This window comes from Xyrauchen texanus, chromosome 10 (genome assembly GCF_025860055.1).
Source record: "Xyrauchen texanus isolate HMW12.3.18 chromosome 10, RBS_HiC_50CHRs, whole genome shotgun sequence".
Taxonomy (NCBI): Eukaryota; Metazoa; Chordata; class Actinopteri; order Cypriniformes; family Catostomidae; genus Xyrauchen; species Xyrauchen texanus.
In genome coordinates this window covers 17,151,291-17,168,843 of record NC_068285.1, presented here as the reverse complement: position 1 = coordinate 17,168,843, position 17,553 = coordinate 17,151,291, and the positions used below count along the sequence as shown (strand labels likewise).

Genomic DNA, 17,553 nt, shown 5'->3' with positions numbered 1-17,553 from the left:
TCGGCATTTTTGAGTTGTTCGCGCGTCACTTCAGCTGTCTATTTTTCCTTAGACGATTTTCAAGAGTTTTTAATGGAGTAGACTCAAAGTTTTGGGTGGATATTTTTCCTCGAAACCGCTTATCACTCAACTATGCCTTCCGTCTCATTGGCATTACGAGAGATGAACTCTCCCCGCAGACTTTAGATTCCTCAGTCCATATTAGGAGCGAAACTCCAGTTTATATGAGCGGTGTCGTCATATCCGGGAGCCGTGCACGAGTGCTGAAGTGGCCCATTTGGTTTGTGTCTCAGCTGACGAGGCGCGGCAACCTGTTTTTGCGCTGTAGTCCGACTGAATAAAACTCTTCGGTGGTCCTGTACACTTTATATAACTGTATATAAACTATGTCAATCTTAAATAATATGATCATGTGAACAACTATCAAATAAACTTAATTTCAGTCGTTGAGTGACCGTCCTTGTTCAGATACAGCCCAAACTTACCAAAAATTACCATGGTCAACATAGTTTCTGCCACAATACTAAAGTTACTACAGTTATTATTACTAAATAATAAAGCTGGTATCTTGGCATTCAAGTCAAGGATGTGACGTTCGCATTTCTTGTCCAGAGCTATTAAATTGTTAAAAAATGCAGATCACACAAAACAATTACTTTGTCAAGTGGCTTTTTTTTTTTTTTGTCATTTCAACCATATACAGCTAGTACAGTACACAGTGAAATGAAACCACATTCCTTCAGGATCATGGTGCTACATAAAAACAACATTAAACAACATAAATCAAACTACATGAGACTACACAGAACTAAAAGACCTACACATTTCTACATAAAGTGCATGTGCAAACGTGTGCAAACAGGACAAGACGGTACAGTAATTGCTGAAACGGGACACTAGGCACAGTACGAGACAGTGCAGCACCGGACCAGTACACAGTTCTAGTGTGAAAGTGTCAGATGAAACCGGTATTGCAAAAAGATATTACAGTATCTTGAAAATACTGCCTTTGTGATGAACATGTTTTCAATCTTTGAGTTTTATAGGGATGTGCATTATAGAGTCATTTCGTAGTCGAGGACTCGCCAACGAAAAACGAGCAATCATTTACTTGTACATTTTAAATAAAATTTTAAAATAACAGTTATGATGCATGTCACAGATTGTTTTCAAAATAAGTCAACTTCAACAATTCAAATGAAATGAACAATGTGCATTTATTAAATTCTTTCAATTCAATTTATTTACAATTCTCAATCCATTAATGACTCTGTTGTAACTGCGAGATTTGGTGAGAGATTCAGGGGGGAAAGTAGAGTATAATTCAGTGTTGCCTACATTAGGCAGATGTGCAAAAGAATTGTACTTTTAATAGTCGATTAGTTGGTGCTGAGTGAGTACTCGATTAGTCAATTACATGTGCACATCCTTAGCATTTTTTTCTTGGGCTAAAAGGCAAAGATAAAGTAAATCAAAGTCTCATTTAAAGCTGAAATTAATGAAGAAAAAAAAAAGTTTGGTATGATTAGTGCAGAATAATATTTTATTAATATTTCTTTAAAAAAGCAGTGAAACAATTGTTTTAATATTTTAAAAAGCCATGTGGTGTAACCAACATGTAGGCAGCGATTTTGATATTTATGTTGACAAAAATCATAAAACAGAGTGGACCCTCAGTTTTAAACAAATAGTACATATTTTGACATTTTTATGAAAAAGTACAGGTCATGTGGTGTAACTCTGAGAAAACTTCTTGATATTCATGCCTTGAGAATTCATGACGTTTGTGTGTGTGTGTGTGTGTGTGTATATATATATATATATATATAAGTCAGTTGAATGTGTTTGAAAACTCGTAACATTTTCCATTAAGTTGCGTACACATGTATTTAAGGTTCAGTACTAAGCAAGGTACTTTTAATACCTTTTATTTGATGGAAACGCAACATAACATTTTTAAAGTCATTACATTACATTTAACTAGATTTTAGTTTTTCATTTTTATCACATCGGACAACATTATTTGTCAATGACCCATGAGCCATCACTGGCCTATGAAAAGGATATTAAACTGAATATTAACGACATCAGGAGAGGGCACCAAATTTAAAGTTACAGTTTTAGTGTTACAGTCCTGGAAATAACTATAGTACCTTTGGCAGACACTTTGGATAACGTGGTACATTTTGGTTTGTCCTAAAGAAACACTTATTCCTACAAATAATTTTTGTAATTGTGTGTACATTGTGAAGCACCACATAAACATTGCCCTTTGCAAGCAGAGCCTAAAAACTATGTGGTGCTCCTCTGCTCAAGTAAAAAAACTGTCAATTGCATCATGTTAGGGTTTTCCATTTTCTCATAGACTCCAAATTTGTCTTCCAAGTCTTGGTTCCTTTTCCATTTCTTCCTCGTCTTTCCCAATCCTGTTTTTTACATCACTTCATGTTCAACATGGGGCTCCTGAAGTTCTCTGGAATGGCATGTTGTCCCTTTTTTCCTGTTGTTTATTCAACGTTTGTGCTTTAGGCTGAGGCAGAGGTGGCATCTCTGAACAGGCGTATCCAGCTGGTTGAGGAGGAGTTGGACCGTGCTCAGGAGAGATTGGCCACAGCCCTGCAGAAGCTGGAAGAGGCTGAGAAGGCTGCCGATGAAAGCGAGCGGTGCGTGCTTGAACATATTTGCTCTCAACATGTCTGTATTCAAACTAATGTTATTTCTTCATCTCCTCCACCCTAATTTGCACTATTTTCTGATTGATTTCTCTCTCTCTCTGGTATAGTGGGATGAAGGTGATTGAGAACAGGGCTATGAAGGATGAAGAGAAGATGGAGCTCCAAGAGATCCAGCTCAAGGAGGCCAAACACATTGCTGAGGAGGCCGACCGCAAGTATGAGGAGGTGATGACCAGTTACATTCACATACCTATTATGATGTTATTAAAAGCATCGCTGTATATCCCGCACAGCTCAAATTTGCAATGGAAGTCAACATGAAACCATATTTCCAAGTGAACCATTTGGGATAAAAATATGTGGAATTTGTGTGTAAAGGAAGTAAATGGGATCAGTTTTGATTTCATGTTGATTGTATGGATGAAATTGTTTTCCAAGGCCTCATACAAGGCGTGTTTCCATTAGTTGACGGTATGGATTCAGCATTTTGAGAATTGTGTTTGCTGTGTGTTGCAGGTGGCTCGTAAGCTGGTGATCGTTGAGGGAGAGTTGGAGCGTACAGAGGAAAGAGCAGAGCTTGCTGAGAGGTTAATCTGAGATTCAAAATCAAAATATACATGCAAAGACATGCTCGTAAAGAATCCATAATCACATTCACTACATAGAGCACAGACCACACATACTGTCCTCTTTAGCACACTTTTGTCCTATGAAAGCTCAAATTCATTGTTCTCTCATCGTGAGAAGTATGTCTCATCCTGCATGACAATAGGAATGCTCTATCATAACATAATCCCCTTTTGTGAGGGAGTGAGTGAGAGAGAGTCTGTTAGTGATTTCATTGGCTTGACTCCAGCTTAAATTCATATGTTCCCCCCCACTTTCTCATTTGTGTTTGGGCATCTTTGACCTTTGACCTGACATACCCCCACTCAAACTAACAGCCATGTCAAGCAGATGGAGGAGGAGTTGAGAGCTCTTGACCAGACATTGAAGACTCTGCAGGCCTCAGATGAGAAGGTACATACTCCAAATGAATGATTTTGTGTATACATGTCTGCTGGTTTAAGGTTAACCAACCGCTTATGTTTTTGTTGTAGACATACAGACCACGAAAGAATGCTGAGAATGTTACCTTCTTTTTTTTTTAAGAGGATCTACATTTTATGAGTGAAGAGTGTGCACACATTTTAGTTAAAGTGATAGTTCACTCATTATTTCTGTCATCATTTACTTACCCTTATGGTGTTTCAAACCCAAATAACTTCACAATGCAGGTTTGGAACTCCATAGGGGTGAGTAAATGAAGTAAATTTTCCTTGTATGGTGAACGGTCCATTTAAATCCACAAAAAAATGAGAAAACAGGACTCCTCCCTCCAGCACTGGCTCTTCTTAATCTGTGCTGCTGCTGTTTTACCTGGTTTTTCACCCATCTGTCTTATTCCACCATCTTTCCGCCTTCCTTGCACTCATCCAACCATCCACATCCAGGTATCATTCTTTCAGAAACCGCATGAGTTTACTTGCTAACCTTTCAGCGAGCATTATGGAAAAAGAGAATGGCATGATATGCATGCTCATGTAACAAGCTTCAATCATTTTCTGTCATATTTGCCTAAAGCGTTCATGTTTCGCAAAAATGTGCAAATGACAAATTTTACTTTCAGAATCGCAAACAGTTTTGCTTCCTTTGCATTAAAAACCAACACACGGTACTGTTAAACACACCATCTCATGTCTAGATATTGCCCATTGCAAGGAGTAAGTTAAACAATAAGCACTTGTAGCATGGGATGGCAACAACACAAAGTACATTACATTAAACTGTTGTAAATGTTGATGAAAGCACAAGCAGAATATATTAAAGGAATATTCCTTGTTAAAGCAAGTTGAGCTCTATCAACCGCATTTGTTATATATTGTCGATTTAAGCAGAAAAAACATTTGGAACCTACACTAGATGTAGGATGTTGAGGTAAAATCATACGGGTTTGTGAAAGTGACTCTCCACTAAGCGATCAAAGATTGAGGAAATGTAAATTAAGATGCAGCGCACTTTAATGTAGGCATCCGATGACCAATGAGAATTTCAGACAGGCTGATCCAGTTGGCTGTATTCATTCTTAATTTAAACCAAAAACAATTTTGATATCTATTCTTATGAGTACTGTATTTTCTGGAATATAGTTGCTTTTTTTTTTTGTCTCCATCAACTGAAAGGTCCTGCTACATATAGTCCAAAGCGACGATGCTGTATACATAATTTATGTCATATACGTCGGCTGGTCAAACACATGCGTACCAAAACAAATGAAGACGATCATAGAGATGTTAGAAGCGTTTTAATGTTGCTAATTCAATGCCACTTTACTTTATGCCACCAGTTTAAATGTTTTGTCCATTATATCATTATTGTTCTAACAAACTCTAGACTGCTGTCAAACGCAACTCCTCATATACCCACAAAATGACTTCAATCTTACTCGTAGTAAAAACATTCAGTCAGTGAACTGGATAATTAATGCATTGCAAAGAGGGTTGCAAAAATCAGAAATATCCACAGATGCTAACGTTAATTAATTAATAGAATACAACAGGCACACGATTTTACTCTGACTAAAATCAGTTTATTTGTGCACGGCATAGTTAAAGATGTTATAAACATATGTGGCTTACTTGTCACATTTCTTTCATGAAACATGAAAAAGAATATGATAAACTGATACAGACCGATATTTTTTATTTTTTTACAAATTTATTGGCCGATATCAAAAGAGAGCAGGGTGCCGTAATAACATAAACATAAAATTGCTGCAAAAATAAACTTATTATTTAGCTCTATATTAGCTAAATTTCACAAAACTTCAACTATTCAAGAATATTGTATTTTAAATGGTAGATGGCAGTTTTCTGTTTAGTCATCACATTTTAGTAATTTATTTGCACATGAAGAAATTAAGATATTAAGAAGGAAATAACAGTACACACAACACGGTCAGCAACAACGGATGGCATGCCCACATTAGCAATCACATTTATTCAAATACAGAATCAAACCAATTGTAAATACAGTGCACAGTGAATAAGACATTTACTTAAAGCACACGTGAAGTGCTTTTACCTTGAAGTTGCACTCACACACCCGTGCGGATCTAGCGTGAGCAGCAATCTACTGACCGCTTAAATGGCCCATGTCCTAGTGCCTGCCGTATTTAACCTCTGTCAGTGGGACCTATACCCTCGTGCGACTTATGTGTTTTGTTTTTTTCCTCTCAAAAATGTGACTTATAGTCCGGTGTGACTTTATTTCTGGAAAAACCTGTATATTTGATACAATGTCCATTTTGCTTTCATATTAAATAAATTCTCAACAAATGCTGTTAATTATAATGGAACCTTCTAGGTAACCCTTCTAGATACTATTCTATATTAATTTTACAAATTATATTTTCATTATGTTGGTCAAATTTTAGCTTTTGGAACATTTTCATATTCAGTGTATCCATCCACAAATATATTAAAATTGCTTATATTGGATTCATATATTTGTTACATGATTATTGTTTAAATGCATAAATTGTGTAGAACACATGCTAAATCGGTACTGTCTCTTTAAGGCAACAGGCATCAGCCAGTGAGCATGCAAAAGAGTAAAAAAAAGTTTTGGCACAACTGTGCTATGGGTGATAAGTAAAGGTTTCTTTTTTTATTGTTTTTAATCAGCAACTGATTGTTAAGAACAAAGGGTATTAATAGAGACTTTATTCAATGACATATGGATCGTGGATCTCGTCTCTGGACACAGAATGAGTCAAATCAAACTTTTACTACTAAATCACTGGATTCAAATCTGAAAGTTTACCAGCCAGTGGCTAGTCATGGATATTTTAACTTGTATAGTGCAAAATTTGTTCGCATTTGCAAGGGATTTACTCACTTTGTGGAGGGTCGCCACAAAGAGTAAAAGATTGATATTGGGACTTAAGAATCATAAAAATAGATATTTTTAACCAGTCTATCCATCAAATGCTCCTTTAGAACGTTCTCTGGTGTGTAGGCACCCTTGCACGCTTACAATTGAAGTCTATGGTGTAAGCGCATTTCTTTACACACATTTTGTGTTTTTCAGAGGTGAATCAAAATGTATTTTCTGTGGTAATCGACAGCATACAGATGATGTCCTTTGAGCTTAGAATTTAATCATGAGAATTCCTTTTAAGGAATTTTCAACTATTCATGCGTTTAACATCATCTCTATTACTCTACCACTGCTGTTGGCCTGTGTTCACATCTTTCCTTTGCCCTGTTCCCCTTTCAATTCTGCTTCCTCCAAAATTAAACCGGTTGCCCTGTATATAGCAAATGTGCTGAGCTGGAGGAGGAGCTGAAAAATGTTACCAACAATCTTAAGAGTTTGGAGGCCCAGGCCGAGAAGGTAGGGTGTGCGTGTCTCTTTATGCACGATTTCTGACTGGTTGCAGTGTCTCTTTTTTTTTTTTACCCCCACAGGAACAAGATATCTGATTAAATTCCACAAATGTCACCAACCAATCAAATAGTGACTCCCTACTTATCAAAGCAGTAATCTAACTAGTCATGTGAGCATCCTCATTCACAAGTGGCCTTTTGATCTGTGTACTGTATATCATCACACACAGCAAAAGGCCACGTGTCAGACCACATTACAGTGGAGACAATTAAATCAGGAAAAAGATGTAATTGGCTGCAGGCCCCCCTCTTTTTTCCCCCATATCCATCTAGAATTCAGATAAGATGTCATTCAATATGCCCAAAGGACTTTAGCATAATGAAAGGGAATGGAGTGTCACACCATCTTGGTTCGCTATAGAATCAAGCACAACCAGTTAAACTCCTGGATGCCATTAAGTTAATGAAGCAGAAGTGAAGCTATCAAATGCTGTGTTGCATGAGATTAGCTGGTGAGAAGAACAGCAGTTTATTTGCATGAGAATTTGGCAGCATGTTGTGTGGTGTAGTTCTATGGAATTTTATGTAGAATACCATGAGTGGAAAACTTTTAGTTGTGATGTCTGTGGATTGCTGGATAAAATGGTTTGTATAAGCTGCAGTGTTTTCAAACACAGTGCACAGCATAAAAGTCAAACATTTTGACCAATCTAGCATTCCCTCCCAACAAAGCTATATCTATAACTGCAAGCAAAACAATGGATTGACAACAATTGATGGCGCCAACCAGTCATTTCCACATAAGAATCTTGGATCAGTGTAGCATCATGTACACTTATTGGTCAATACTCAAGTATTTATTTTTTTATATGAACTTGATGCACACACTAGTTTTTCTTTCTGACTTTTTCCAAGTATAAATGTTTTTCCTCTGTTTTGTTGATGTTGCTGCTGCATTCCAGCACACATGTCCTGATCTGTTTCAAGCCGTGGCATCTTACATCAGCAATCTCAGCCATCGTGTCACAAGCCTTGCACAACAGCAGCAGGCCAGGGCTCAGCCAGCCAACATGGAAAATTCTGGAGAATAAAAACATGCCACATGATGTAAAGCATAGACAGCTGCACTACTTTTCGCCCTAAAAGAGCGAAAACTGATGGGTTGTGTGTGGATGTTGAGTGGTAAGACCCCCTCACCACAAACAACTAAATGTCCTTCTTTTTTCCCTGCAGTACTCCCACAAGGAGGATAAGTATGAGGAAGAAATCAAGATCCTCACTGATAAGCTGAAGGAGGTGAGATGATGTTATATGGAAGATTTGGTCTCTTTTAGGGATGCTAAATTTAATGTGTACTTTCATTTACTTTTAAAACGGTTTGATGAAAAATGAAAATTCTGGCATTATTTACTTGCTGTCATTATTAATCTACTTCCAAAACTGTGTGCTGTTATATTGGAACGCAAAACAAGGACTTTTAAAGAATCTTTACCTTGCTCTTTTCCATGAAACAACAGTATATTGATCAATTGATATATTATTGATATATTGTCAAGCTCCAAAAAGGGCAAAAACAAAAGTAGTACATACAGTCTTCTGAAGCTATGTGACAGCTTTATTGATGAATAGACTCAAACTTGAAGTCATATTTCACAGAAAATCTTCCCCTCTACCATAGCTCTGAAATATGGGTTTATGACTTCACCCAAGAGGTCGACAGATTTTTCTGATACAATAACTAAGGTGGTGGGAAATGTCGATAACCAATAATTAATCGGCCAATAGTTTTTCAAATGTATTTATAGAATGTCAAAATAACATTCTTATTCTTTCTTTACCATGACTGGCACAGACAGAGTCCTAAATGAATGAAATCTCAGATGCAGTTTGTTTAACCAAAATGACCAGAAAAAAATTCAGATCAGGTGCATAATGCGGGACTTTTAAATATAAACAAGCCCGAAACACACCGGGGACTCTTATTTTGAAATGACAGAATGATGAAAACAAAAAGTTTCGGTAACTACCGCAATAGATTTTTGCAGATAACAGTAGTTTGAAAAAACAACTTGGGCACCGATTAATCAGTAAAAAAAGATACATCGGTCTACCTTTAGATTACACTTTGATTCTCTCATGACCAAACATAACATGCATCGCAGCAAGTTTAAAAGTAACAATAGATTGACAAAATGTTGCATCCTTTGTTTTACTTGTGTCAAGGAAATAACAAATGTACATTTTGAAGAATAACTGGTTATTAATTTGGATACATTGAACGCCATAGTTTGTATGCACATTAACAGAAATGCCAATGTAGACCAGTCTTTTCATCAATCTGGATTTGTCTTTTGTATGGCTTTTATTCAAGCATGTTGAAGAATCTGTGTGATAGCACTGAACTATCTGTTTAACCATACCAATTTGCCCTCCTTTGCAAGGCTGAGACCCGTGCTGAGTTTGCTGAGAGGTCTGTGAACAAACTGGAGAAAGCCATTGATGATTTGGAAGGTACGATTACTTTTGACACCTTTCCTTCCATTTGCTTCTGCTTCTGTACATTTCTTTTATACTGTTCATACTGTATTTATAGCATTATCTTATGTGCCTTGTTTCCTATTTCCTGCACTTGCGTTTATCTTTCCTTCATACTTCTGTCTTTTTCCTTCCTCTTTGCTCTATTTGTCTTTATGTGAACAGATGAGCTTTATGCACAGAAACTCAAGTATAAGGCCATTAGTGAAGAGCTGGATCATTCCCTCAACGACATGACCTCTATGTAAATATAGGCCTGTGTGTGTGTATGAAACTTTGCTCTCTGTGGGTTCTGCAGTTGCTAGGGTGACTTGAGTCTTGCGGCAGTGGTTTTGATTTAGAGTCTCGTGACCCAATTGGTTAGCTAACCTTGAGCTCCATAACCTCATCGTATACTTTAACTACGCAGCATAAAGCTCAGCTGCAAAGAGTTAATAGTTGACGTGAGCTCAGTGTCTTAACTAATTCTTGGAGAGTTTGCATGAATGGTGACATGTCTTTCCTTTAGTACTACAGTACGATTCTAACTGTAGATAAGATATTAATGCAATATATGATATGAAAGGAACTATTATACTAAAAACATTACAAATTGGTTAATGTTTAAGTAGACATTCTACGTAGCATTTATTTGTCATTAATAGTCAAAGTTGACTTTTAACTAAAAAGTTGTACTTTAGGGACTCATTTTCACCCTCCATCTCTCACTGAAATGAGCAGTCCCTGCTAAGGTGCTACTGAATAGATGTTGCTATGTAAAAGTGGGTAGTCATTTGTTAATGTGCTGGGTATTTTGATGGTGATGTGTTCTGAGTGACCTGTTTTTACAGTCTAGTTTCAATAAATGGTCTGGGTGGACTGGGAAGCTTTCGAAGAACAATTCTGGAATGATGTATTGGAGATATCTGTGATGTGCCCTTTTTAAGGCTTGCATTTTCATTAGGCATGTGACCGTATAACATTTTCATGTCATGATAATTGTATGTCATGAAGCTTTTATCACGGTATTGAAATACATTACAAAACCGGGTTGAATGATAAACTAACTAACTTGTTGTTGTCGTCTTAATAAAAAGTGTAGTTACATTTTCAATACCAAACTGGCCTTTAACAAATAACAAAAGTTTCAAAAGAACCCTGAACGTTTAAAAAAAACTACCACCAACACCATAGATGCATAGCCAAATATAACATTTAATTTGATGTCTTAATTTGTATGTGGACATTCTGCCACGGGGCCACTGATCATTACAGATCGGTACAGACTAGGGATGGGCTCAGACGTGGCAGCAATGATCGATCATGAAAACGATGATTGATGGTTCTAAAGTATGATGTGACTTTTCACTAATTTGAAATTCAGTGGCAATTACCTGACAACTAAACAAAAATGTGTCAAAGAGGGAGCTTATTTTTAATTTTGATATTGATTATTTTGTGATTTTGAGGGGTACATTGATTGTCAGAGACGTCTTACAGCAACAAACTGATATGCAACGCTGCAATGCTGTCGTGCGTTGCTAAACGCGTATTATTATCATTTAATGAAAGAACTTTGACTCGTTAATGGATATTATTTAATAAGTGAATGTTTGTAACTGACTGTAAACATCCCTGCCCTGGGTTCGGAAATGCTTGCGTGATGTAACACAAACACCTGCATTTCGATGAAATGGGATTTTAAGATTTCCGCACGAGTTTCCAAGTTATAAGTCCAACATAAAGTATCAGTCTGTGAACGCTTCATGAATCGCCACAGCAACAACAATATGGAGCATCACTGCTTTCCCCACAGGAGCGAACATCTGGGGAGACACACACACACACCAGGTGTGTGGCAGTGGACTCAACGCTCTGAAGCATCACATATACAGCAGGCGAGTGTTTCAAACCGCTAGACGGAGCGCAGCTAAATGGAACAGAATTCACGTCTTCAAAACAGAACTTCAACTTGACACGCATATTAAAAACATGATGGTTACGGCATCTCCTGTAAAGCCAACCGCGATTTTGAAAATATACGGTTCAGACAGTCACTATAGAAACTGGTGCGCGCTTAAAATTGTTATGAGGGGCCTGGGTAGCTCAGCGAGTATTGACGCTGACTACTACCCCTGAAGTGGTGAGTTCAAATTCAGTGTGTGCCGAGTGACTCCAGCCAGGTCTCCTATGCAAACAAATTGGCCCGGTTGCTAGGGAGGGCAGAGTCACATGGGGCAACCTCCTTGTGGTCACGATTAGTGGTTATCACATGGTAAGTTGTGCTTGTTTCACGGAGAGTAGCATGATCCACCACATGTGGAGTCTCCGTGGTGTCATGCACGACGAGCCACGTGATAAGATGTGCAGATTGACAGTCTCAGAAGTGGAGGCAGCTGAGACTTGTACTCTGCCACCCGGATTGAGGTGAGTAACTGTACCACCATGAGGACCTTCTAAAGTAGTGGGAATTGGGCAATCCAAATTGAGAGAAAAAGGGATAAAGTTAATGATAAATATTAAAAGAAAATTGTTACGAGGCATTGATGTGTTGAGGCATTGTTACGTTGATGTCTGTTCACAGATGAAGCCTTTCTGGACTAGAAATGTTGCTGACTGTGACCAAGAAATACTACTATGATCTCCAACTTCTGTCTGTATTTGTTGCTTATTTCTCCGATCCTCTGTTTACACTTCCCTTTTCATGGATTTTTGTCTTACTCTATTAGCCTACATGTTCTATTTCTTTTTTTCCTCTGAATTTCTTTTCTTAATTCAATATCAGCTTCAACCTAATCCTTTTTGTCATCTGGATTTGACTATTCGGAGATGTCCCATTCTTTGCTCATCTCTTTGCTGTATTTTTGATGCCTTGTGTCCATGCTCATTTAAGGGAAGACAAAAAAGCTCTGCTCTCTTTTGAAATCGTGCTAGTCTCTTTTTCTACTAATGTAATATAGTTAGAAGCCAAAACATTTACATAAATTTTTATCTCAGATGTTCCTAATATCTAATGTTTAAAAGGACATGTAAATAAAGTAGCCATCGCAGGGCTCCAGACTATGACTTAAATGGTTGCAAATGCGACCGACAATAATTTAAAATCTAGTCGCCATTGGCAACAGTCTAGTTGTGTGTGTTCATATGCGGTTTTGTCAGATATCATCTGACCAGTGTGTCTCGAGCCTCTTTTCACCCATTCTGTTGTGATGAGTTCACTGCACACAACAACAAACCCAGCACGAGAGAGTCGTGACCAAATGACTCTTTTGAACCGGGTATTTTTCATGAATCACCCAAAAAGAACTGATCGTTTGAGCTCAGGTTAGCTGTTTGAATCAGAGTCTTTCTCAGCAAATTATCCGTCAGTGAGCTCACAACTGGGAGTGCAGACATTTCAAAATAGAGGTCCCATGTGTATTTCTGGCTTCTTTATAATTAAAACTCCCGCACCACATTCTTCTCACCACAATTGTACAGTGCGGTTATCTGAGTTACAGTAGACTTTGTAAGTTCAAACCAGTTTGCCATTCTCTGTTGACCTCTCTCATCAACAAGGCATTTCCGTCCACAGAAGGTTTTTTGTTTTTGGCACCATTCGGAGTAAAATCTAGAGACTGTTGTGCATGAAAATCCCAATACTCAAACCAGCCCGTCTGGCACCAACGATTATGCCACGGTCAAAATCACTGAGATCAAATTTTTCCCCCCATTCTGATGGTGTATGTAACTGAAGCTCCTGACACATATATGCATGATTTTATGCACTGCTGCCACACGATTCGCTGATTGGATAAATGCATGGATGATTGTTGGTGCCAGATGGGCTGGTTTGAGTATTTCTGTAACTGCTGATCTCTTGGGGTTTCTTTTTTTTTTTTTAGCAATGTTTCCATTTAAGGAGCTTATGGATCCCAAGTAATTTTTTTGTCCAGAGCCCTGCATCGCTCATCGAAAGGAGTTAACTGGGTTAAGAATGGGAAAAAATGCCCCCAATAAACAAATAAATCAATTATCAAAGCTCACGGAGAGAAGTAATAGATTTTGCAAGTTCTTTGCAAGAATATTCATTTATTATTGATGTACAGTTGGCCACCATTTAAAACAAATTATGAAATGTGTATGTAAACTGCATTTATGCTGCCTCTTATCCTGCATAAAGTGTTAGTTAACACAAAAATGTACTCCCCTTTATGCCATCCCAGATGTGAAATCAATTTCTTTCATCTGCTGAACTAAAATTGAGAATTAAAAGAAATTCTCAGCTCCATACAATGCATGTAAACAGATGCCAAAATTTTTAAGCTCCAATAAAATGGCATAAGTCCACATAAAAGTAATCTAAAAGACTCCAGTGGTTTAATCAATGTCTTCAAAAGCGATATGATAGGTGTGGGTACATTCTTCATGCATATCGCCCCCTTCTGGGCTGGGAGAAGAATGTTGGGTATAAAAGGACATAAAGGGCACCTATAATGGTTTTTCAAATATTACATTTCATGTAGTGTTATATAGCTGTTTGTGAATGTAAACAAAATCTGCAAAATTTCAAAAATCAAAGTGCACGACAAATGGAAGAACCAATTCTGAACACCTGAAATGAGTTGTTAGTTATTCCAGACTTCCTGTACTAAACTACATAATTTGTAACAAAAAACCCACCTCTGGTCTTCATTGGCTGCTCGCAAACAGCTTTGACCCAACCTCAAACGCTGCACTAAGCGGTAGACCAATCACATCAGACTGGGCATCTGACCAATCAGAGCAGTGTAGGCTTTCTGAGAGGAGGAGTTTAGAATTAATCCTTTAGAACGGATCATTAGAGCGTAAAAATTGTGGTACCCCTTCACTGGCATTGTATGGACCTACAGAGCTGAAATATTCATCTAAAATCATATTTTGTGTTCTGTAGAAGAAAGTCATAAACATGTAGGATGGCATGAGGGTGAGTAAATGATGAGAGAATTTTCTTTTTTGATAGAACTATCCCTTTAAGCCATATAAACATCTTAAACATGTAAACACTGTTTTCTATCGGAAAGGTCATTAAGACAACCAAAACCAGATCAACACGCTTAGATTTTTGCCTGTTAAACCCATTTTGCTTTGAATTTAAACTCTGAAACATATTTATTTATTTTTTTATTTTTATTTTTTTTTTGTGTTAGGATTTTTTTTTGTTGATTTTCATAGTTATTAATTTTTTGTATATATAAACGCTAGATGAAAGTAACCTACTTTGAAGAGTAACACTGAACAGCTAAAAATAATTTGTAAACGATAAATTTGCAGTGCTAAATACAAGACCACTCAACCCAACTATTTTACTAGTAATTGAAGTGAATCCATAAAGGATGTATGCTGTTAAAAAATGCTTGCACAATTACTTATAGTGGTATTTGGTGGTCACATTTCACTTACCTTTCTGATAGTCGTTTGGAGTCTATTCCTTTAGTGAAAGATGAGAATAGGGAAATCCATTTCATGTGACAGGAAGTCTCCCTTTGTGGGAAGCTGGATGAGCAGATGTAGTTGATCACAGTGGTTGGGCTGGGATATAAGGTTTATTATGGAATAAAGTTAGCAGGGGGCAAGGCAGCTGCCAGCACTTTAGGCCAGAAACATTGATTCTTACTGTCTGAATTACATTTGGATTGGTTTAGCATGAATTCCAGTCTCGAAATGGAAGCAATGTCTGCTGTGTTAAGGCTGGCCAAGATGGCTGAATAGCTGTAAGGCTGGCCAAGATGGCTGAATAGGTGTGAGGACCATTTTTGTGCTTGATTGATGACACTTTACATAAGGTTACATTCGTTAACATGCATTAGGTATCATGAACAAACAGAAAACACCATATTTTTACAGTATTCATTAATCTGTTAATGAAAATACAGTCGTGTATTGTTTGTTCATGTTGGTTCATTGTGTATTAATGTTAACAAATACATTTATTTTATTTTTTTGTATATGTTGAAATCTTAAATGAGATCAGTAAATGATGTATATGTATTGTTTATTGCTTTATTTGTAGTGGTAGCTTTACGTACTGATTTAATGTTATCACAAATAGTCTCAAAGCACTATTCAATTACCTGCTGTACTTAAGGCTGAAAAGCCTAAACAATGATGCCATAGAAGTACCATATATAGTGATATAAGATTCTCAATAAGATTTTCAATTTTGCTATCCTTCTGGGAATTATTTTCTTGCAGAGAAACTGAGAGATGCTAAAGAGGAGAACGTCAAAATCCATGCCACTTTGGACCAGACCTTGAGCGAGCTCAACAGTTTCTAAGGACCTGGACCAGAAAAACCCTCAGCTTCCCTTCTTGACACTCATCTCATTTGGTTTCTTTCCCTCTGCACCCTTGATTCATCTATTTTCTGAAACCCTCTTCTCTTGTATTGAGGTAGGGCTCGCCAAGCCAACCAGCAAAAATGCTGTGCCTCTTGATGTTTTCAAAAGTACTTTTATAATTTTTTGGAGCGTTTGTTAAGCTTCACTGCTCATCTCAGAAAATCCCAAGTGATTTGGGCAGCAATCATTTATGGTATACCAAAAGTGTCAAATTGAATGTGCCAGTTCTGAGATGGCTTTCATTATCAGAGCTTCTATGTATGTGGTTTACTTTTTGTTTTTCCACACATCTATTGCAGCCAAAACATTCCCAACCATTATTCAGTCATTATTTCAAATTTTTTCCTTGATGCATGCAATTTTGTGCCATAAAATCCAGCTTGGAAATGTCTTGCTTGGCTTTTTTACCATCAAAGTTTCCTGTTGATATGACCCAGGATATTTTGCTGTTTATGTTGGTGCCGATGCTTCCCCTGCTATTCTCTTTTACCTCTTCACTCTTATCATACTGTTTTTGCTGCCTTGTTGGCATTACAGGTTTTGGGACCAAAACCACATCGCGTGGTCTGTAACCGTATGCTCAACCATGCCAGGAGGATCATTGTTTTTGTTTTTTATTAAAAGAATTTGCTTGAAAAAAATTTTTTTTCTTTTATTAATATATGTATTCTTTATTTGGGTGTGATCCCACCCCCCTAACATATGTTTTCTTTATTTGGGGGTGATCCCCTGCCCTTTGAGCAGAGGAGACCAAGTTCATAGTTTCTTCATTAAATCTGAATGGGTGACCTGTTTCGTTTTCTTAAGAGCCATATTCTACCCAGGGAAGAAAGGTTGGAGATTTTTTTTTTCCATTAGTACAAAGCAGTCTCGGCCACATTTGAAAGGTTCAGAAAGCCGTGCAGATCTAAATATGTATTATGAACACAGTAAATGGGAGAGAAATATAACACTTAATAGTATAAAGATTAAAGGGTGAACACATAGTTTTAACTGGTAAGAGCCCACAATGATGTGTAATCACTTTGTTACTGTCTGTATCTTGTAACGATGGCTAAATTCTTTTTTAAATAAAGACCATGATTTTTACTGTCATTGAGCCTTGGTGTCTACGATTCTCTTTAATCTTTTTATTTTATTTTAAAGGTGCAATCAGTGTTCTTTGAAACCGACGATTCGTCCAGTTTACCTTTTGCATTGTGGTAGCATTCTCCACTGCTGGAAACCACATGGCAGGGCTGGAGGATACTAACCACACGAAACACGGCCATAAAACTCTGTCTGCATGACTAGGCAGGAAAACAAAATGGAGGTTACATATTTATTCTTAATACTTTTACATTTAAGATTGAAGTTACTTAATTGCATGTAAACACATTTGTATTATACGTAGAAAAATCTAAAACATTCAAAACGGCATTGTATATATTGTATCTTAATGTTTACCAGTGCAAAATATGTGCACAGTTCTTCAAAGAACCACTGCTTAATTTGCAATCCAGAATTTCCATACCATTTTACGTTTATACATTTGGCAGACGCTTTTTATCCAAAACGACTTAGTGCACTTATTAC

General features: G+C 37.2%; 1 protein-coding gene across 5 annotated transcripts in view; it reads left to right on the top strand.

The window, feature by feature from the left end:
• The window catches only part of LOC127650178 (tropomyosin alpha-3 chain-like), a 33,914-nt gene extending 16,841 nt beyond the window's left edge, over positions 1-17,073 (top strand). For 2 of the 5 annotated variants that reach the window (XM_052135420.1, XM_052135424.1), the window contains 7 exons: positions 2,530-2,663; positions 2,783-2,900; positions 3,192-3,262; positions 3,620-3,695; positions 8,339-8,401; positions 9,547-9,616; positions 15,833-17,073. In XM_052135420.1, coding sequence (XP_051991380.1) covers positions 2,530-2,663; positions 2,783-2,900; positions 3,192-3,262; positions 3,620-3,695; positions 8,339-8,401; positions 9,547-9,616; positions 15,833-15,915 — 615 coding nt within the window. In that variant the 3' untranslated portion in view covers positions 15,916-17,073. Of the gene's footprint in view, positions 1-2,529; positions 2,664-2,782; positions 2,901-3,191; positions 3,263-3,619; positions 3,696-7,036; positions 7,113-8,338; positions 8,402-9,546; positions 9,617-9,805; positions 9,904-15,832 lie in introns of those variants that run through there. The other 3 variants (XM_052135422.1, XM_052135423.1, XM_052135421.1) reach the window with 3 other exon arrangements.
• The last annotated feature ends 480 nt before the right edge of the window (positions 17,074-17,553 follow it).